The sequence below is a fragment of the Struthio camelus genome, chromosome W, assembly GCF_040807025.1.
Source record: "Struthio camelus isolate bStrCam1 chromosome W, bStrCam1.hap1, whole genome shotgun sequence".
Classification (NCBI taxonomy): domain Eukaryota; kingdom Metazoa; phylum Chordata; class Aves; order Struthioniformes; family Struthionidae; genus Struthio; species Struthio camelus.
Window position 1 is genome coordinate 47,951,900 of NC_090981.1, and position 23,835 is coordinate 47,975,734.

The 23,835-nt window shown below is 35.7% G+C and overlaps 1 protein-coding gene across 3 annotated transcripts in view; it reads left to right on the top strand.

Moving 5' to 3' along the window:
* The window catches only part of LOC138064098 (3',5'-cyclic-AMP phosphodiesterase 4D), a 402,077-nt gene that overhangs the window by 55,622 nt on the left and 322,620 nt on the right, over positions 1-23,835 (top strand). The window contains exon 1 of one of the 3 annotated variants that reach the window (XM_068925077.1): positions 13,365-13,396. The exons of the other annotated variants lie outside the window; for them this stretch is intronic. Coding sequence (XP_068781178.1) covers positions 13,380-13,396 — 17 coding nt within the window. The 5' untranslated portion in view covers positions 13,365-13,379. Of the gene's footprint in view, positions 1-13,364; positions 13,397-23,835 lie in introns of those variants that run through there. 3 annotated transcript variants of the gene reach the window in all.

Sequence of the window (23,835 nt, forward strand, 5' to 3'; positions counted from 1 at the left end):
TAACGGTGAGTTGGAATAAAAAGATGTAAATATTAGAGTTGCATGGGATCTTAATTTACGACAGAGAAGTTTCTGAATAACTTCATTTCAGAGCAGTATAGTAGCTGCTCTTGCCTATAAATGTGAAACCAAAACTAATAACTCGTCTTGAACTTTAGTCTGGATCATTGTCAGTCTATGGTAGGAAACCACCATAACAACTGAAAAGAACGAAGCGTTTCGAAGCTATGTGGTCAGGACTTCAAACATACTCCAGTAAAAACAACTTGCCTTCCCCAGAAATCTGCATTATATCGACTTACTGCTTACAACAAAAATAGCTGTAATGCTTCAAGGTATGTTCAATATAATGACTCTGCAGCTCACATTACAATCAGCCATGGGCAAGACGAATGAACTTTTCTGGTGTATATTTGACAGATTCAGTTGCCTTATTCTCTTGGCTGTCTCTTTGTACGCCTTCCTAATCAGCTTGTCCTCCAGCCCAGTTTTGCGTAAGAGGTCTTTAGGGTGATGGGTAGGTATGTGACAGGGCGGAGAAATGTGACGGCTCCCCAGCTGTGTGAACAGGCAGCCTGTGACACATGCATAAAGGTCTGTGGAAGGATGTTTAGACACTTTGCATCATACAGTTTTAGTAACTCATATGGGAAGTCCTTTATTCTCCATGAAAAATTCCTTCCCGTAAGAAAGGAAGGGAGAAGCATGAAGAATAAATACTTGGAGCAGGATAGCAAGGCCAGTGCAACATAGCAAATAAATTGCATCTATTTAATAGAAAATATAAGGTCAAGGCATGCACATGCTCTTTTTAATATTTGTTGCCATAATATTTCCCTGTGAACACAGAATGTTCAGGCAATTTTCCTCTGTTGTATATAATTTTGGAGAGGATATTTGCTGCCTCTGATTTCTTGATGTATTCAGATACAGCTAGTAGTGACATATGACATTCTTTAATGTGATAAACCTGGGATTGTTATAATTCATGATCTAATTACTGTCCTTCTGTTTTCATATCTCTGTCCCTTCTCTACCACTTTCGGGGCTCATTTATTACTTAGTATTTTGTGTTTTATGTTTTTGCTCTTTAGACTTGTTTTTTAACATGAGCTTCCAAACCTAAACATTTACTATGGTTACTGACTGTAAGAATACAAGTGCGTACTCAGTCATATACAGTACTTTCCTCTGAATTCAAGCAGCCTTTGTCCCCACCCATAGTAAATATTTTTACATTGACTTTGGCACTTAGATACGAAAACGATAGATGCCTTAGAAGTAGTTTGGGCAGATATGGTTAGGGTGTGCCGTTGTGAGTTTCAGGAATGTAACTGACATAAGGGGATCGATAAACTCAGGTCGCTGTTTATTTTATATTGCACAATATCTTTTTATTCACTTTTAGCACTAATTACAAAAAACAACAAAACCTTAAGCTGTCAGTCATAAATATGCTGCTATTCTACAGCCTAACTTCTTGATGTGGTTCTACGTTGCTGGAGTCACAATATTCTGAAACAATACTAAACTATACTAAAACTATACCAAACTGAAACTGTAGACTTTTTCCTCACTACACCTTCTTCCAATTTTCAAAATATATTTTCTTCATAGACCTTTAAAGCATATCTTTGTTTTTCCTTCTTCATGTTCTATACTTCTCAGAGACTAAGTGACTACAATTTGTTACATGAAAAGCATTCCGAAAGGAAGCCCCATCAAAGCAGAGCGGGATGATAACTATGCTACAAACATTAAGAAAGGATAGGGTCTGTAAACAATGTATACTGCATACTAACAACAGATTCTAGAGAATTACGCAGAGTAGTTCAAACCTCAGTGGAAAAAAGCTTTGAGTATTATAAATGAATATTTCAAAGAGCAGCCAGATTGCAGCATATTTTCCTGATTCAATGAGATGCATGTACTCATGAGATTAAAGGCAATGTTTAATCAGGTTACAGATGCAACAAAATTTAATTAACAATAATGTCCTTTTGGAACTATTAAAATCAAACGTACAGCTTTGGAAGAGAAGATTATTTGAATAAGATGAAGATCAGGTTTGGAAATTTGCAGATGTGACCTTACTTGTTTCTGTTGAATTAAGAAAATAAAGTAGCCTTTTTTGTGTCTCAGAAATCTAATTGATTTGAGTTTCACCTACAATGTCCTTGTTTTTTAACACTCCAGTTTTATTCATACTGCAAAAATCAGCTGACCAAATATTAATGAAAAATTTAAACAAGATATCACCTGACATATGCAGAGGACTCTCTTCCAGTGGTTCTCAGGCCTCTTACATTGGGTTGCCATATTCCTTTTCTGAATCCACTTTTCCTGTATTATAATGATATACATAAAATATACATAAATTATTCCCAGAAAATAATTCTCACAGAAATGTATTCCAAATGCATAGAATAACTCAATCCACATGCCCACTCTTTCCTTAAAATTCTATAAGGGGAATGTTTGTATGTGTATATATATATAATATATACAAATAGGAAACAGGTTTGCAAAGACAGTATGCATATACGTATATGTCTATGTGAGTACACATATGCCTCCATTAATGGAGCAGAGGCAAGGAATGAGCTAGGGGGACATGATACTGTCTAATATTTAGAAGGTTGCTTGCAATATGCTGAGTGTGTTGCACAATGGCATTAATTATTGATGACTTCATTTACTGGAGAGAAAATAATACCATTTATCCACAGCTTAAAGCTGAGGAGGGAGAGATGAGGGCAGGGTTCATCTCCCCCTGAAGAAGGAAGAGGCAAAGATTCTGCATAGTATTGTCCCAGATGGGGATCATACATTAGAGCAGAGCTCCTGGTATCAGGAAGGAATCCCCAAAAACACTTCATGATGATCAGTGAGCAATGAATGTCTTTATTCTACAAAACAGTAATAAATAAAATAATAAAAACAAATAAATGAGTAAGGAAGAAAAATATGAAGCAGAAAAAAGGGTAAGTTTGCCTTGATAGATCTGATAACACAAGATCACTTTAATTACTTGCTGGTTTGAACCAGATATTACTTTTCTTTTTTTAGAGCAGGAACAGTTGCATCTGTCCTGTCCTTCCAAAGGAAAATGTATGTCAACCATTTTTACTAAGTCCTTCTGTCTTGTAGATGACCTCCTTGCCTTGTAGATCTGATGTTACTTTGTAGGTTTAAAACCTGAAGTGCTTTGGTTAGACTATGGTATTGTCTAATGGTCCATCGTTTTTTATGACCTGTTCTGTGTTGGACAGAATTTAGTAGAAATTCTGGATAATTTAGGAGAAATGGAACTGAGTTTCTCTAGTTCTGCCTTTGTTTAGTAATTATCCTTTAAAAACAAAAAGTTGCTTTGCAAGTGTCTTTGCATTCACAAACTTGGATAATATATATTATAGTATAATATTGCATGTTGTTATCTGTGACTTCAATTCTTTTGATTTTTACAGCCTTCTAACATCATAAATTCTCTGTTTGATATCCTTAAGTTTCTTTTTTTCCTTTTTTTTTTTTCAAGGATGTACAAAAAGCTTCAGTAGTTTTTGTAGAACAGTTTTATTAACTTATAGCCTAACATGTTAGAAAGCGTATTAGGCTCAAATAATCTTCCATGTTGCTTTTTGCAGGATCATTTTGATTTTACAAACTGCTTATCATCTTCACTTCTATTTTGCACGTGTAAATTCCTATTTGTTTTTAGTTTGGTAATGCATACTATTCATTTTTGCCTAAGACTTAAGAGTCTTCTCTAGGTTTGTTCTGCAGTTTGACACGTTTTCAATGCTTTCATTCCAGTTGAAATTGGTTTCCCGGTAGCCCTTTCCTCTGTTTAGGATCACAATACTCCAGTGTAACTTGGGCTTTAATTAAGGATTTCACGGGTATGCTCTAATTGCATATATTTGACCTCAAAGTTTCAACTCTTTATAGCAAACTTCAGAAGTTTCTTTCCCTTATTTCTCATAGGAATTTGTATCTCTCAATAGGTACATTTCTTCTGGGAATACGTATTCTTACAGCTTTAGCGCAGCCTGACGATTAGCTGACTTTTTCTTAGGTTCTCTGAGAGCTTCAGCTTCTTTGGGATTTATAATTACTATTCTGTCTTATCTCTTACCACATTTCTTCTGTTTCTCAGTGAACTTTTTGTTCATACTTCTGTTTCCTCTGGTACTAAGTACTGTTTTTCCACTAGTGGTCAAGGAGAACATTGAGTTTGAAAGTTTTAAGAGTTTATTACAACAACAGACAAGCTAACATTGAGTGAGAAAGAAGAATGAGAAAGGGATCTGGGCATCTTTGCCCTGCTGAAGGGCTACCTGCTACCCTTTTTTCTGATTTCCTAGAACAATGCAACAAACTGGTGCTACTAGAAGGCTTATCCCTGTCCCGCTCTGGTCTTAGAGCCAGCCTCTAGCTGAGGCAGGTAACTGGTGCATAGTCAGGTTCTGTCTGCAGTAGAATACAATCACTCAGTTGTGATGGGAGGCACTGCCAGATCCTTCCTTCCACTCATGCCCAACTAATGCATGTTCTTGGTCACTAGGTGGTAATAACGGCATCTGCCCTCACTGCAAAATTTTAGGGGATAGCCATATAAAATGCCTACTATTTTATGTGTTGTGAATTGGTACATTTAATACGTTTCCAGTGGGTTGACTTCACCTTTTCTAAATCCTGAAAATTCAGCAAGCAAGCATATGTTCTTTCTCCTTCATCAGAGATGGCATGACACTATATATATGCTATTGCTGATCTTTTCTGGTAGTTATACGTTCCTCTCTTAGTAAACATTCAGCATTTTCTGTCGTTAGTTTCACTAGTTTAACCTTCAATAAGTGTCTGCATTCAGTTCTTAAAAAGAACATGTACAGAATTGATGTGCTCCCCCTCCCGCCCTGAAAAGCAGCTTTATGCATGGCTATGGAGACATACAAGAGAGGGCATACTCTTTGTTTCATTCTTTATTTCTATAAAGAAAAATTTGTGGCCATATATTACATCTATGTAATAATCCTTTAATTGCAGTCATTACCTGTTTTCATTTGAGGTTGTCCTTTCCTTAGACCGTGATCGTATCTAGTCCGTATTATTCAATGTATCAAACATATCAGCACGCAGTACATACTGTTATAACAGAACTAATCACGTAGGATTTCACTGTGGCAGGTGCTCCACAGGTATGCTCCTGACAGAGAGGCTGATTACTGTAGACTAGTACTTGGAGATTTTTATGGGCAATAGATTGTTCAAGTAAGCATGGAATACCTTAAGGTGTAATAATGTTTGAGAATGCATGATGTATAATTAAATGTACAATTAAATATATTAGCTTTATGAGCCAGACTAATTTTAGCTGGCATACCTAGGAGCTTTCATACAGTTCTTTACGGCATGAATTTGTTTTTAGGATTATCTCTTGGTTTTGTTACCTTGATAATTAAGAACTTTATTGTGTATGAATTTACTGTTTGAATATCACCTGTATATTTTATTGTGGTTTTGTGATAAATCTGCATTGGCTGAGCCTGGAAAAACAATAATCATCAGAACAACTAGTAGCAGCTTGCTAGAGAAGGACTTTCAACAAGACGTTTTTAAGAATGTTTGTCTATATGTCCACTTCAGGACTCCAACTTGCCCCACATTGGGATAAGATGGGTTTTATCTAGAAAGGTTTTATAAGTAACATAAGTGGGATTTTGCAGCTGGATCTAAGCAATACATATTTCCATATTAAATTAAAGGAGAAGTAGATATTTATGATGTGGCATTTTAATATTATAACAATTTGCCAGATATATTCAAATAATTAGTTGATTTAATTTAATGTAGCCATAAATACAATTTGTAGAAGACACTTATGTACAATCACAGATAAGAATGTTGTTTTGTTTTGGGGATGGCATGGTTCACTGAAAGGTAAATGAGGAGAGCTAGCTATTGTATTTTTGGTCTTTCTAAAGTCTTACTGTGCAGCTGTAAGAACCTTTAAAACCTGCTATACTTACTTTCATAAGCACAATCATAAACTACCACATCTAAGCTGTTTGAAAATATCACCTACCTGTTGGACCCGTTCATTATTTTACACATTCACATGACAAAAACTTAATTCTCAGAAAGAGTTAATTACGATCTTAGCATGTAGCATATAGCATATTACATAATCAGAAAGAAAAATAATGACTTATGTAAATGCATGCTGACATAGGAAATAGAATAGTCCATGTGATTAAATGTGGAAATCCAGCAAGATCACAAAACATATATTAGTTAAAAAGCCTAGGAATTGACTTCACAATGAGCTCTGTTGAGCACACACAAAAAATAATTTACTGCAGAAGGAATATTTGAAACTTAAACTACAGTATTTCTCCAAGGAGTTAATGCTATTTTAAGAAGAATGCAGTGTATGTGACGGAGAGCTAAACTGTATAACTCAACTGGTGAAGGATTATTTGAGAACAATTTTTATTTACTTGGTGCGACAACTGTGGTCTGGAAACTTGCATGCAGTTCTCCTGTGGGTTAAATATGCTTGTCTGTGGTGACTGTATGAAATTCATGTTTTGGAGAAAGAGTTGTTGTTCCCATAATCACATAATAATTTGTGACATCTGGAGTCACTAGTGTAGAAGCAGCTAAGACAACACAGAGCCTTTGGCCTTTCATAAGCAATGACACACATTCTCAGAGCTATCTTGTTCTCTAGACTACGTGCTGCATTTAATTACGGATTCACCTCTAGACAGACCTTACACAATATAGAAAAATGTTTTGTGTCTTGTGGCTGTGCCACAATCTGCTACTTGCATGTCCCAAGTGCAAAGTTAACTTCGTTAAAAGGATAACATCATGACCAGTGGATACGTTTCCTTTTTTTACTTTGATACAGTCTTCATTTCTAAACCAAAATTGTTACACAAACTGAAATTTAATTCTTTGGATGATGCTTAGACCTTGAACTAGACTTAGCTCCTTATACAGATTCTGTAAAGGTAGCTAATATTGAATGCTTTTACAAAATTAACTCCATGCGCCTAATAATTCTGTGGTGGGAGCATCTTATTTACTGTAAAGATTAGAGAGTTTTTCCAAAGGAAAACTCTGCTTAAATATATTCTAGTTTGCAGACAGTAAGGGGAAGGCTGCATCAGCAGTGGTACTCTGAGATAGGGAATTTAAGATGAAAGGCTGGAAGTAGCAGGTTAAATGTTTTGGGGAATTTGAACGCAGATCAACAATCACATAGGCATAGGGGAGCACTATCAGCTACCAGTAATGTACTTTATTGGAAGTGGAGGAAGAAACCTGTGGTGAAAAATAGGCTATAATTTCATTTTAATCATGAGACTTCATGTTTATTTTATGGGAGTACAGTTTATGGCTGAGGCAACTATGTCAGACATAGTTCATCCAATAAATTGACACAGCTTCAAATGCATATTTTACAGAGCCTATTATTCTTCACAGACACAGAAGCTCCTATTTGCACAAGAGCTCATGTGAGTTAGCCTTATTGTTAACATTCAGGACACTTTAAATTATGAAGCTCCAACAATATTCCTTCAGGCTTTAAATGTCATTACTGCTACAGTTTCTGTCACTAGCTTAGGGGATAATGCTAAATATGGCTAGTTATATGAATATTTTTCATAGTATTTTTGCTGAACTTTGTTTTTCATAGACTGTGTTCTTTATTTCAGGCTGCCTGGCTTGGCATGAATGGTACAAGAATAGTTGTTCCAGGTCTCAGAGAAAGGATTTTAGCTATTTAGCTCCTGCTTTTTGCTCTGGCTTCTTGATTCAGTAACAGGGTTAATGACAGCTAACAGAGCAGCCATCAACGAACTGTGATCTCATTTACGAGGTGAGCCCTGGTGACTTCAAACACCTAGAATAAGGTGTCTTTACCAGAGACACCATATAATCTGTTCTCTGGTCTCTTAGAGAATGAGTAATAACAACATCCAAGGGTCCTGCACCACGCATCTACTTCAAACTGGAGAAAGTCAATATTTAGCAGTGGAAACCTGCATCTCACTTTACCATGAAATGCACATTTCCTTATAAAAATCTGAATTTTCACTTAGTCTAGTTTAAACTTGGAATTACAGTGTAAGTTAGTGCAGATCTAGTTTATGAACATGCAGATGCCTCAGGAAACATTATTCAACTTCTAGGTTTTCAGTAAAGTATAAAAGTAATTGTTTTGTGGTCCTGGATTCATGAGAAAACTTCCCCTATTATTAGTGAGCACCATATATATATCTAACTGAGCTGGAGGAGGAGAGGTGAGCTTATTTTCTCAGTAAGTCTGGACTTCCCTGCTCTCTCCTCTGTGGGTTAACCTGTCTGCTGAGATCTGCCTTTGTTCTAGACGTTCAGTTCCTAAAGCGCCCCAGAGGAGTTAGAACTTGGCACAAAATCATTAAACATCCCCCTCCCCCCCACCCCCATGGCTAGTGCTACCTTCTAGTCCTTGTCAGCAGCATTACTATTGGAGGCTTAGGAGGGCTGGAGGAAAAGCAGGTTTCATAATGTTGGGGCTTATCTTCCATATGAAAGTCATCTAATCAAAACCCACTACAACCATCTGAGTCACTTTGTCTTCTCCAAGACTGCCCTCGGTATATTGACCAATAGAGTACAGTACAGGTCAAGTACAGCATTGTAAGTGGCCGTTCAATTTTAGATTAATCTAACCAGCACACCACTATTACTTGCTTAAGTTCAGTCAGCCTAAAAAAATGCAGGGTCCCTTCTGCATGCTATTTGCCACTAGTGGCAAATAAATTTCTCAGTAGTTCCCTAGTAAACTTCTCAATAGCTCTTACACTTGTCCTGACTTAGTTACGTGATTTACAGTATATGGGGATTTTGGTACAAATTGAAAGTTATTTTAGCTTTTAAGGAGCTTTGTTGCCCCTTAAAATAATGATATTTGGATCGTTCCAGAACGTGATTTTTAGAACAGCAAATGACAAAAATGTCAGTACCAAGTTTAAAATAATATAATATGGCTTAAAAATACTTCTGGCAGTGTGAAAAATAAAATTGCTACTACAAAAATTAATATTGCTGAATAACTGATTTCCCTGTTTGCTACTACAAAATAAAAGCCTTTCCTCTAAAAAGGTTAACACCACATTGCTTAAGCTGGGAGCTTGTGGTTCACTCCTCTGAGTAGAAACCTCTCTGGGTGAGGGTCAGGAGGGACTCCTATAAAAACCCGTTCCTTCCCCCTTCATTTATTTGAACAGAGCATTATGTTCTAACATATAATTACCTTTTTTTTATAATTCAGTTGTTTTTGAGCAGGAAATAGATTTCAGTGAATTAACCAACATAGTGAGAGATGAACTTCAGATACCTCCAAATTTTTCACAATGAATTGTAAAGTGCAGTTTTAACATTTGAAATAGATTTTGTTGCATAAATATATATTCTATAAGGCAGCACTTATGTCAGTATAAAGCTATCCCTTTTAAATCGACCTCTACATATATATCGTAGTGATGTCACTAAAAGTCACAATGAGGAGGGGAATGGACTGCAGTTATGCATCTATTTTGCTCTTTTGAAATAAATGCATGATTGTTGTATCTGCTGTGTGCAACAGGCTGCCGTCTCTGGAGAATGAGCTCCTCCAGCTCAAAGAGGAGGTGCATACATAAACAGAATATAAAATAATAACTTCTACTTGCAGTAATAACAGGCAAATAAGTATTATAGACATTGAGTTTTGTAAGCAAATTAAGTAGTGTGACATAGGGCCTTGTGGTGGATAAAGAATGAGATTGGGTCCAAATCCTCTGCAATTTTAATCCAAGCTCTGGTATCAACTCCCATTCTGTGGCTTTAACAAACTTGTTTAAACTATATTCCTCTAATTTCTAAGTACATGAAATAGAACATATAATATTTATCTCATGAGGGTTTAGTTAATAATTTTTCCAGTGCTTTCCAAATATGAAACGCTATCAGTGTTTACCAATCAAGAGAATGTTCACTCTTCATCTTCTACATATTTAATGTTCGTTCATGTTTTCTAGTAATGTCAACGTTCTAGATATTGTAGAAATCTAAGAAATCACTGTCCTTGCTTTGAACGTTTTAACTGAAGCAGAAAACAAATCAATACCAACTTCAGAGGCTTTTTTTCCATACAATTTTAAAACTATGCAGTCATTTGCAGCAAAGATCTTGCAAATGAATATAGATGAGTATGACTGAAATAAAGGAGCCTCAGAACTAAGTTGGATTTTAAAAGTTAGTATCTGTAACCTTTAATCCTTTGATTTTTGTTTCTGATAACTTTTCCTCCTTTCTAGTACACTTGGCATAAGGAAACTTAGCATGGCATACATCATCGGGATTTTCCTACTCTCCAAAACAGTTATAGGTATGTAACGGAACACCAAAGGAAGACACAGTTGGAGATGAAATAAATGGGTATCCAGAAAAAATGTCTCCTTAACCTTCAGGTGCATCTAATGGGTCATTTGGGATAGCAGTCCTAGGTACAATTCCCAAATACAACAGTGGTTACACCTGGGAGTACGCAGGGATTGCTGTTTTCTGTTCGGTCCTGGTAGCATTACCTATTTCAGTGGTGCAACGCAGACAAAGTGAAATGACCTTGCTTATACCTTTCTTCATCAGCTTATGCTATGGATATAGTACAATAAGGATTCAGTTTCCTTCTGACAGAAAAGTGCTGAGACACAGAGAGATTTTATCAGTTCCATGGTAATCTTCCCTGACATTCCCTAAATTTTTTTGGTTCTGCCATAGAGAACCATGTAGTAGAGCATGCAGTTTTCATTTTGTTTTATTGCTTGCTTGCTGAGCTATGTAATAATATTAAGCAATCACTACACAAAGGATCTTTTGTATATATTATTGTTATATTCACTGAAACGTGATGTTCCAAAACTATGGGAAAAAAAAAAAGTAGAAGGTATCAGCATCCATTTAGAACAAGAAGAAATCAATAAAATGATTTTGTTCAGGGTAACATATAAAAACTGAAGGTGAAATGTTTTTTATGTTACAAAGAACTTCATCGCTTTTTCCATAGCGACAATTCATCTCAACTGCAGAAAATCTGTCAACAGCTCTACTTAGTATGTCAGTGTGTCTAACAACAGAAAAAGACTTGAGGTTATATGATACAGTCATATTGTATAAAAGTTGTTTGTGCATATTGGCATCTGAAATTCTCACAGGATCTTAGGCAACATTTAGTGACAGAATATTTCACCTGGTACCAATTAGTAATTCAGAACTGTAAGCACAAATCAATTTGAATGTTTTGCAAGCATTCATCTATGAGATGACCACTGCTGTGGAGAAATATTTTTCATGATATGAACTTCAACTGTATTGATACTTTTTTTTTTTAAAGCAATAGGACATATGGCTAGAAAAGCTAAGTATCAGTTCAATATTTTTTTTGTCCTAAATCAGGAACATCACACTCTGAGGTGCTTCATGTTTTGTACAAATGTTCTAAGTTGACCCTAGATCTAAAATCCAGAATCAGCTGACTAATTTGGAAACAAATGGGGCTTCTTCTCTTTCCCCAAAGAGATGGGGATGAGAGGTCCTGAACCTAGATGGGAGTGGGCTGGCAGCTATCACACCATCACAGACATCTTAGGGCCTGTCTGTAGGACCTTGGGAAAATGGTAGAGTGAGAGCTTGATGTTTTTCTACATGTTATACTGGGACGGGAACCACTTGTTTTTTGGCAGAACAGCAGAAGTGTCAGAAGTCAATTCCTTTGCTCAACATTTACCTTCATTTTGTTTTCTTATAAAAATTAGTAATAAACAGTTTCTGACAGTGGAAAGTTTGGTTTGGATGACTGGACTAGGCCTCATGCAAACTACACAAATTTTCCAAAAAACGAATAAATACTTGCTCCTCATTAGTCAGAGCCAAGTCAGCTCTGATCGTTAGTTGTAACAGCTGAGGGCCAAACCTAAACTAATATATCTTGCTTGTCATCAGGCTTATCAGCTCTGGCATATGCTGCACTAACCTTGACTATGCAGTTCAGAGCTCTGCTGTACCTGGCTCACTGAGAGAGCAGGCCGTGCAAAAGAGTACCTGCCTTCAAAAGTGTAGACTTATCTGGGGTAGAGACAGAGCTGAAATAAAATTCTTTGGCGTAGCATTTCTCTGTCTTAAAATACAAAGCTTTTGCCCCACCCCAAAATACTGTTCCCTAATTTATTCATTATGCAGTTTCCAACATCTGTGGAGCACAAGGAGGGCAAATTATTGCTGCTTGGACAAACTTTAATTCTGGTATTCTTAACGTTTGAGGAACTGGTATTACAATCTTAATATCCTTTTCTGTGGCAATTTCAGAATTTTTGTTTTTTAAGGTAAACCAAAATCTCATGAAATTTTGCAATTTCTCCTTCATTACGCCTCTGCAGGTTTAGATAGGCTGCATAGGCCTTCGATATTTATATTAAGAGTGATTTGACAAGGAGATAAGTGAACTTTCTAGTATTGCGATGGAGGAACACATAATACTGAACTAAGACAGTACATTAACCCAGCTAGGAAATATTGACAGATGTTTAATAGGCAAGATTGCAAAAATTACCCATTTGTGAGCATTTGTGGAGTTATATTTTCCAGGTGACTCAACTAGAAGAGGTATGATGATTGGTTTGAGTCTAAAATTGTTACTTTGAAATTTTGCAGTTTCTAAGGGATGACATTTTATTTTCTTTGTTAAACGCCATGAAGAAACATTATAATTACATATTAGCATTCCTGTACTCTTATAGCAAGTGATTTGAATCTGATAATATTTCAGATGTAGCATAAATTGTCATTTTAGTTCAGTAACATATTTCTTAAACGGTGAAGGCAAAATTCTGGAATCGCACATGCTAGAGTATGCCCGGTCACATCTCAGAAACGCATTTCCTTAGGTACACATAGAATCTTCTTTGTACGCTAAATGTAGTTTTTAAATTGAGCTAGTTACAATAAGCAAAATCTTGTTTCTGAAAATGCATTTCATTGCTATAGTTTCCTTGGTGCTGGTGGGGTTGCCACGCACCAGTCAGGGAGGAAGCTAAGTAACTCAGAATCGTGTTGCCCAAATGAATCTTAATGATGGCCATATGTGGGCAAGAGGGAAGCAGAAGAAAATGCCTGTGTTCGTCAGGGTAGAGAATATGGACTGTACTCAGAAATGGAACCTCTCTTCTGTACTTCCAATGGCTTCTGCATGCTGCTCTTAATCAAATAATAACTCTGAAGTGTGTCATTTTCATGTATGAAGACTACAGATTTGAACCCCAAAATCTGAGTGTCGGAAAATAAATATGAAAAAAAAATTAAGGTAATAGTTTTGTATTTCTTTATATATTCTTTTACATTTTCATTAATTTTACATTGTTTCTTGCTTATGTATTTTCTGTATCCACAGCTGTGGCTATTAATCTACCCTTGTTAGTGATGCCCTGCTTTCAAAGAAAGGTCTTTCCCACAAGTGCCAAGTTGTTCTGTAGTTAAGGGGTTAAGACTAACATGGCAAAGTTTCTTTGTAGTCTGATACTTCTTGAATATTGGAAAGGCTGTAACTTTTCTGAGACCTTCATGTGCCCTAGTTCTGCCTGTAAGAAGACCCTTGAATTTCATGCAGAGCCCACACTGAAACTGGATAAACAAATGATTCTACTTCTGTAGTTCTGAAAACAAGAGCCAGTGGGGAAGAAAAAGAAAGTAAAAGACAAGGTCCTTGTTGTAATAGTTTATACACTGATATTAAAAGCACAAAATATTTTTATTTCAATGCAGAGTAGTAATATTTGTATAGTGTCATAGAAACATTTAACAATGAAAAATTCAAGCTGGAGCAGTGCAAGTATTACAGTGCTATGATCCAGAGAGATTCTTCAGAAGGTGAAATGTTTTAAAATTATTAATTTCACTGTGAGGAAAAGAGGAAAAGCCTAGAGTGGCAATAGGTTTTAAAGGCAGTAGACGTTAAGCTTAATAGAGTCAAATTAAATTTTGGAACTCGGATATATTTTAAATTTCTCTGCTCCAGCATTCTGGGGTGGGGGGTGGGGGAGTATAAAATAATGTAATACTGGCCATTTTCTTAGTGTAAAAAATGTTGGTTCTTTTTAAACTTTAATATATTGTAAAGGTAGCTTTGCTGAAAGAGATGATAATTAATTGTGCAAAGAGTATTGCTTGGTGAATAAGCTTTTCCATATCCTAAGTCCTACAGAGAAGTAAATATTTTCTCAAATGTGCATTACAAACAAACAAAAAAATCCCATGAACAATTGTTGTTGCCAGTGCATGAGGACATGGTGGTGAAATGAACCCGTATTGACTGAAATAGTAAAAATCAGCAAATTAGGTAAGTGAAGGAAATCTGTTGTTGCTGCTGTTGAACTGATTCTTGATGTGAGAGTACTTTAGTATATATTAAAATTACACTGGCATATTCCTATACTGCTATAAAATTTATTTTTTCATTTATCATAACAATCTATTCATTTAGAAACTGACAGCCTAGTTATAAAAATAATTTCGTTCAGAAAAGTATGATCCATCTATCCTTGTTCCTAACAAACGTAGACTTAAAATGCAGAGATATATTATCAGCGGTTTTATTTTATCTGGGGGGAGGAAAAAAGCATAGGATTAAAAGCAAAATGGCAAAATAAACAATTCCCTTTCCAACTGTTTCTTCTCAGACATAGGATAGCACATAAGTAGTGGACCGTAATAATAGGCAAGATTTTATTGTTCTTTCAACTGTGCTGCTTACAGTAGTTAGGCCCTGAAGATGCCGGAGAAAGACCAGGTCTGAACATGTAGGGTAGAGGTGTGGGTGGTATGTGGTTAGGAAAAGTCCATTAGCTGTTGAATTTGCTCAGGTTAGAGGTTACTTTGAGGCCAAATCTAAGGTGTGCCACCACACTGGTGGCTCCGAGGGACCTTCTCTCAAGAGCGAGGCTCAGAGTTCTGCATGCTGCAGGAATAAATTGCCTGCATGCAATGACTGTTATCATAAATCTGTAGTATTTAATTAGGGAGAGGAAACAGGAATTTTGTTTGTTCTTTTCTAATACAATTTTATACATTAATACACTTAGGTATTTCTGTAGTGACACTGAAAACTTGTTGCAATTGGGTAGGAGTAAATATTCTACTGTTGTTAATAGCAATGTGGTTAAATTTGCAAATCTGCAGCAGTAAAGATTTCTTAGAAGATTCTGGTTGCCTATGATGGAGATTGATACATCCAGTGTAGTGAGCATGAACACTCCAGAAAGTAAATAAAAATAATAAAATATTGATTATAACTGATTACTAATTAAGTCATTCATTTTCTCTGAATTCTCATTTATAATTTAAATAGGTTTAATTCAGTGTGTTTTTTTGTTTGTTAGTTTTTGTTTTTTACTTTGGAGGTCAGTTTGACCAAATAAAGTAAGACTACTTTAATATAACCTGACTAAGCACATTAACTGATATCTTCAGTGAAACAGTCACTACTCAGTGCATTAGATCCCCTCTGCCAAAATTCTAATTACTCTCTGATTTCTCAGGATCAAAAAAGGAATGAGTTCCAGAACATGAGTTTTTATCGTTCGACTTTTCTTTCAGTTTAGTAATAGATTTTTACCAAGGGACTTTCTCCAAGGAGTGAATGGACTGATTATACTGACAAACAATATTCTAGGACAAAGGCATTCTCCGTACATGAGACCTAGAAGGGGGAAAAAAACAGGTTGGAATACTTGAGACGGAAGAATCAGAAATGATTAAAACAGCAGCAACAACATAAGAATCGTTAGTTTTAACAGCTTTTGGAGCAATGAACAAAATGCTGTGCATTCATTACACTTTCCTGTGTTGCCTGGATACTGAAGTGAAATTGCCTCATTCATTTGCAGCTTGTCCCAGCTCCTCCCTTGTTTAGTGTGTTTGAAACACCAGAACAGCGTAGACACTAAGATGAACACAGCTTATGAGGGAAACAATGTTAAAGCCGTTTACTGAGTATTTTTGCTATAGTGTGATTAGTGCTACTGCATTTCAGTACAATTTAAGACTGTAGAGAAAACATGAAAGGAATTTTCAGTATAGTAATTAAGGCTGTTTCAGATCTGTTAATCAGTAATGTATTTTCCTTCTACAAAAACAGAGCTAGCCTCTTAATTCAAAATAGCAATTCCTGATATCTGGATAACTGATACACTGCATGCCTGGCAAATGTAGGTATTGATAATGCCATTTACTAAACTGGAAAATATTACATTCTTGGGCTGTTAAATATTTGCAAGAGTTATAATTTACAATATATTCAAAAACAATAGTAGCATTAATAGTTTGAAAGACATGGAAATGCTGTATAGTTTACTGGAGAATGACTATTTTTTATTGTGTCAAGTATCCAAAAAAAAGAAAAAATATTGATACATTGGTAATACAAAGGATAAAAACAAAGGTCTAGGAATCTACTGTAGGTAGTCCCTGAAAATATCTACTCTGTGCTAAGTGGAATCAAAAAGAAATTCAGAGTGTTAAAAGTTTTAGAAATAGTGAGCAAAACAAGCAGCAATTACATAGACTAGAATTTTTGAGTTAGGAAAAGAGTCTGAAGATACAAAATATATGAAATTATAAGTAGCATACCAAACATGAGTAACAAACAATTGTTCACTGTTTCTCATGTAAGAACAAGGTTACTGAATGACATGGCCAGGCAGCAGGTTTCAAACAATGTATTTTTTCATAGAATGCATAGTCAAGTTGTTTATTTGGATGCTAAAGTATTTTCAGCAGTATTTGAATGTGGAATGTGACTGTGTCCGAGCAAAGAAATTCATCCCATCTTGGCTTCATTTTAATGCATTTCAGTAATCAATAGCAGTCCCCTTGAAGGCTTCACCTGTTCACCTGAATTGACTAAGTCATTTGCACATATTCTGAATATTGCTTGTCTGTCTTCCTGTCTAAAATGTTAGATGGTTTTGCATCAGCCTTAAATTCTGTTGAGTTAGTAACATTGCCTGCCCCAGGGAAACGCTGCCTAATTCTTCTTCTTTTGAAGGACTTTGCTCTTGCCTTCAAAGGAAAAAGTGCCGTGCCTTATGACCTTTCTTAAGTGTAACAACATTTGGCTCTTTGGTGACTTGATTACTTTGATTTGATTCATTGATTTCACTTGATTTGATTTGGTTGCCTGAATGTGCCCTCATGTTTCTTTATATTTTTAAGACAGAATTTAGTAGAGATTGGGGGGGGGGGGGACCTGCTCAACACAGCTAAGGCTTCTAGTATAGGCTTGGGAATTTCTTATTCATGTTTTATTGCTAAAATCAGCCTCATTTGATTTATTAGAACATGAATTAAGTAATCATGCATTCCCTTTCACCTAGATTATTTTTTTGCCGTTATATAATTGCAGAACAGAAATTTTACAGGAATATTATTCCATTGTTTTTAATTTTAGGATATGGGATGATTGTATTTCCTTTGTTCACTGCCTGTTATTTGTTATTCAAATAGAATCTGACTAACAATGTTCAATAAATATAATTAAGAAAGAATTAGAGTTCTGATAGGGTGTGGCACACTGCTATCTTTTTTTTTTCCCTCCTGTAATTGGTTTTCTTGCAGAATAACGTAAAATCTACTGTTGTTTTCCACAGGGCTTTAGCTCTGTATGTGTGTGACATTCATCAGTAATGTGGAAGGCAGAGAAGGGGCTTTTTAGTTCTAAAAGACAAGTGAGCAGGGAGGCAGTGGCATGCTGTCAGGTAGAAGTATCATTTCCAGGGATTTCAGAAAGCATTTTAGCTGACTGGAGACCAGTAGAGATTTTCTCTGATCACCCTTTATTTTAAATATTTCTTTTACTGGAAAGATTTTCATTGCATATATTCTCTCTTTAAAGCATATTTTTGGATAGTGTTGTAATGCAAGGCTTAATCTATTGTAGAAGTCACAAAAGTATTACCTTATATCTTTTATATTTTCTATAGGACTTTAAGGATGAAAAAATGAAAATGAGGTTGCTTGCTGATTAAATATCTACTTTTATCTGGAAGGATTTCGGATGTTTTTGTATCTACATATATACATCTGCTCTCTAATGAAAAATATATTTTTAACAATTAAGTTGCACATTCTCTGTTAATATTTTATGCATATTTGGTAATTTACTGAACAAAACAAGTACCTTCTCCTGTCTGCCTATAGCTGGCTTAGAGTATATGCTAGGTATGTCATTATAAAGGAAATTAGACAGGAGGCAGGGAATTGAAAGGAGAAAACATAAATAAATCAGTGTTCTTCAAGATTTTTGCATAAATTGTCCAGCTGAGTTAGGAATTCATAAAACTGTAGCTTTGTTCCTATTTATAAATCAGATGTTCACTGCAAATTAGCTTGAGTGAGTGGCAAGATAAAATGATAGTAGCTGCTGTATACCCTCTTTAATGCATATTGATTACGTCAAGTAGGATATTCTAGGTTGAGAGATCCTGAAAAAAATAACAAGTCTATGCATCAAAAAATTATCAGCAGACAAGAATGTTTATATTAACAATTCATTAAAAATTAACAACTGATGAGCAGTTATAACTTCAGCTCACGTTATACTGAAGTATTTACTGAAGTATACTGTTATAATGATGTTATAGTGAAGTACTGTGTGAATTTGCAGCGTGTCCTCTGCTTTCCATATGCTTGTTGTTGATGCCCCATGCAGCAGTACCATAATGCCATGGTTTTAAACACATTAACACATACAAAGCTACATAGCAGTATTTAGGCACTAAATATCTGTGATACTAGTCTTGTGCTGTGCTCTGTGCAGCTTTGTGGAGCTCTATGTGGACCAGCTTTTTGGTCTGGCTCTATCTTGCTCTGGCACTGCTCCCACCTGGCCCACTCTGAGAGAGGCTGCTTGCCTGGGCTGTCTACTCCAGCTGTAGAGAGAGGGATGTCCTGGAGGTGAGCCTTGCCCTCTGTTTTACTCTGCTAACAGTATTTTTTCTTCCTCTCAGAAGTACATTTGAACAGAGCAGAGTCGAGCCATTTGTTGTAAGTTCAGGAGAAAGGGAAGCAAGAATAGCAAATATAATTAAGGTTGGGGCTGAAGGAAGAGGAGAGGGTTGCAGCAATTCTCCTTGCACTTTGCGTTGCAGAGTTGACGTCTTTCTGAGTATGCCCCATCTCTCGTTGAGATCATATAGATAGAGGAACACTTAAGCAAAACAACAGGAAGATTTCAGAGGATTATGGCCCTTGGTAAAAGGGTGTTTGTGTTGGGGAAGCCCAGGTATTGTGGAATGTTTACAAAAGTGTCACCCATCCTGAGAGCGCTCAAAGAGCAAGAACCACACAGCAGTAATCTTATAGCAATAATCACAGAGGACTGTAGCAATTGCACAGAGCAATAATCTTTACCCCAGGGAGATTTGTGTGTTTCAAAACTTTGTACTACCCGCACTACCTCTGCTTTGGCAGCCTGAGCCCCAGCAGAGCTAGAACTGTAATCTCTACATCCTGGCACACAAAAGCCTTGCAGAACCCAGCCGTGACTTCTGCGATTGTGCATGGAAGTTCAGAGCAAAGTTCGGATGAGACTACGTCATAGAGAAATGACCTTTGGGCAGGAAGGACCTCACGTATAAGCTCAGGTAACTGGGCTGAACCCCAAAGCTGAGGAGTTTCTTCTATTTAACTGCTTCCTCTGTTTTGGGCCACTGTGAGAAGAAACAGGCAACTTTTTCTTTCTTTTATCAGTTTACTGAGTATTGTCTTACACTAATTTTCTAAAAGTGGTATTACTGTTACTGCTAAAAAACAAAAGTGATTTCTCTATGAAGTAGTCTCATGTGGCTTTCCATGACCACTGGTGCAGAAAGGAAAGAAAATACAGTGCAGAGGAAATTTCAGTTTTGCTGAGCAACAGTGTTTCAGCACCATGTTATAAAAAGTGAGTCATGAAAATGATACAATGAGGATTATAATTACAGCCTTTAAAGGAAGTTCAACTGTGACTTGCATTTATTCATATAATTAGTGCCTATTATTAGCAGAACAAAGGCTTGAAGAAAATCTAGATAGTCCGTTATTGTGATTAAAGTAATCATTCTACTATGATATTGAAATGACGATAAAATACCTTGCTAACTTGCAATATTCAATTTTCTCTAAGTGTACTTTGTTACACTTAATAGTAGTCTCGTGCAGGAATGCTGAAACTGAAATACTGCAGCAGCTTGTTGGTGCGGACCATCTTTAGAGACAATATCTGGGACAGAACATCTATGTCCTATATAGCAAAGAAAGTCGTATTCAGCGTAAGGTATGGATAGGTACTGTGAAGTTTCTTCTTCCTGCTGTCGTTGGTTCCTTTGATGTTATAGGAGGCATGTTTTGAGGAACATCTCATATGCATATGTGTAAGTAAAATCTACAAACCACACATTTATATTAAATATGGCCTTTTTAAAATGTAGAATTGTGTAGAATTGATATTTCCTGTTTATTGGGACAGGCCTCCCTGTTAGTTAAAACAATCTTGTTTTAAACATGAAAAGAAAGCTTGCTTTTTATTTAAAATTTTTCCTTTGAAGCTTGACACTTGAAATATGTCATAAAATGAGAATGTTTCTCATTAAACAGAACTATGCACGGGAAAAACATTTACTGTCTTAGAGCCTAACTGCGACTGTCATACAACAAAATACTTCAGCACATAATAATCCAGTTCAAGTTGATAGGACAGTTCACATGTTGAAGAATAAATCTTTGCAATATAAAAAAAAAAAAAAAACACCAAACTTTTCCATAACTAAGCTTACATGTTCAGTATCTGACCCTTTCAAGCCCTTTGATATTAGCTTTTCCCTTTGGAAACATTAACCAAATATAAATCACTGATGCATATGTGTTTATGAATGTCATTCTACTCCATATCTTTACATATCTGAAAATCTCCCAAATGTGTCATCATGGGAGATACAATGGGAATAGCAAAGAATATATAATGAAAGTACAATGAAAGAACAAGAGTAAAACAACTGCGTATGATGCTGGGTTTAAAATTTACTGTTAGTCTCTTACTTCAAGGAGAAATGACTTTACCCACAATTTTTTTATTTTATATATATATTTATATTAGTGAAACACAATTAAGAGAGATTTCTGTGGCAAAAAGTAGGGGTGTAGTAGCAAATGCTGACATGTCCAAATAGATGAAGGCATTGCTGTAGATTCTGTGATTCTAAAACTTTCCCCTAAGCTTATCTTATTAATTACCATGGTGAAAATATTGTTGGTGATTTTGCATTTCATAGTTCAAAAGAAAGTAAGTAAGCAAATAAAACTTTGTATGTAATTAACATATCGTATTTGCTTTTTCCTGAGGATAGAAATAACAGTATCTTTGCAAAGAAAGGAGAGACTTGTGAAAGTGACTGATCACTTTATCTACCTTTGTCAAATCTGAGACTGTTTTTTATCTGTTATACAAATGCCAAAAGGGTCACAGTACTAGTCTACAAATACGAGAAGGGCCATAGTACTCTTATATCCCCAGAAAAATGAATTTATTGTAGAAGGAGATATATAAAACATTCAACCAATTAATGTGTAAAGTAGACTGCAGGACACGTAATGAGAGAAAAAAATCTGTGTTTTTTTAAGAAGGAAAAAATATTTAAAGAATATACAATATACAAGGTATACAATTCATAATTATATGAAGGCCTGCCTCCTTTTAAAATAAGCTGTGAATGCTTTTATGAGTCTTGGAATGCTAACAGTTTTGAATGAAGGTTGTCAGACAGAACACATGAGATTTAGGTTTATGTAGCAAAAGCATGGTTTTATGTTAACTTAATGTTTAGCAACTATTCACTCCTAATTTGCTTAAGGTATTTGCATACACTGAGTAATAAAGGCAATATGAGAGACAACAGACTCCACAAGAGATTCTAATGGTTAAAAGATGGTATACAATGTAGGTGTGACAACAGGGTTGTGCCCATGGACAGGTTAATGGTTTCTCAGCTCCTATTTATTTTAGTGCAAATTCAGTTTTAAAAATAAGGGAAAAATAAATACATAATATCTACAAAGCCTTGATGATAAAATCTGAGAGGAAATATCTCCTTGAAGGTATAATTTCCCGGCTGAGTATTTACATTATTTTATAGCATATTTCCCTATTTTATAATTCATAAGAAAACAAACAGATTTAGTTTAATGCAGTTAGCACTTTACATAGTCTAAACTCATAATTCATTTCTTAGTTGTGTAATACGTCTGATACGTTGCACAATCAGGTTGCTATTTTGTCGGCAGACCCTCAGATTCGCCACTCCTGCTGTTGTAAACCTCAGTATGCTTTGTAAAGTGCTATTTTACTTATGCTCAAGTGTTAATTATTATTGTTATGGTTTCAAGGCTAAAATTTAAAAACAGAATATCGCACAAGAAAATACAGAAAATATTTGCATGTGCTTTCTGGCTGCTTTCTTTAACTGCATTTTTAAAGAATTTTGAAGTCCAATGAATGCCATAAAATGAATGCGAATCACATTGTATGTTTGACTAAACTAATTCCATTTCTGGTAATTCTTGTAGAATTGCAATCTCAAAAATTCATGTGGATTATTGTTGCTGTTGTTTACTGATGGGGGAAAAATGCAAGCATTCTTGCTTTTTGGATAAATTGGAAAAGTTAAGATTCATGTTTAAGAAAAAAATTTTGAACAGTCACAAAGAAAACAACACTTTTTATCTGGTATGAGAGGAGGTTACATTTTCTAATGTTTCTCATTCTACCATCTACAAGGAAAGTTTACTTGCTTTGCTGTGAATTATTAGGCTTTTTTTAAATGCTCAATGAACTCGGTACCAGACGTCACACGGTGAAAAATTTATGCTTTGCTGCAAAAAATTCATATTCAAAAACCATTGAAAACATTGATCTTGTCTCACAAGCCCACAGCACACACAAACATACTTGCTACTCTGTTCTCTAGAACGGCACAAAGGTGGAAGAGCGGAAGAATTGTGGCTTGGAATTAAATATTATTGGCCCAGTGGTGCAGGTAGAATGGCCATTGCTTGCTGAGGCACACGCTTAATCTAGTTAATTTTAGTTACAATAAATTGACTAGCAGATCATAAACCTATTCACAAAAAATCCGGGAACTGTGGAATATTAAACATTACTGTTGTTTTCTCCTTAAATTAACAATGATAAGATTTCAGTGCTACTAAACATACCAGTACTGTGGGGCAGATAGGTGATTTCATAGTCACGCAGACTTCTGTGCAGGGCTGACGGGAGGTGGATTTTTCAAGATTGGTGAGCGCCTTTTTGGAGTCTCCAATTTTTGTTTCCATTTCAGAGAATGGGGATGGAGCAAGAATCCCCCCCTTTTTTTTTTTTTTTTGATCTCTACCATTAAAAAAATCCTATGACTTTTGTTGCCTATAGATATATTCAGTAGTCCGTAGTAAGCACTTTGTGCAATTTAGTTGTGAGCTAGCTTTTAGATTTGAGGTAGGCTGGACAGGGAGAAATAATGAGGTAATGCTGTTGATCTTCAGGAACTGTTAGACTGTCCTCGGCCTCTGCCCATGAGCATGAGCTTTCTGTGATATGAGTAGGAAATTTCCACAACTGTAAGCCAAGGCATTCCTATCATATTATCTGCTAAGACTTCTTATATATGAGGCTTGATATGTTGCAGTTGCAAAATGGTGAAGAAAGTGATAAAACAA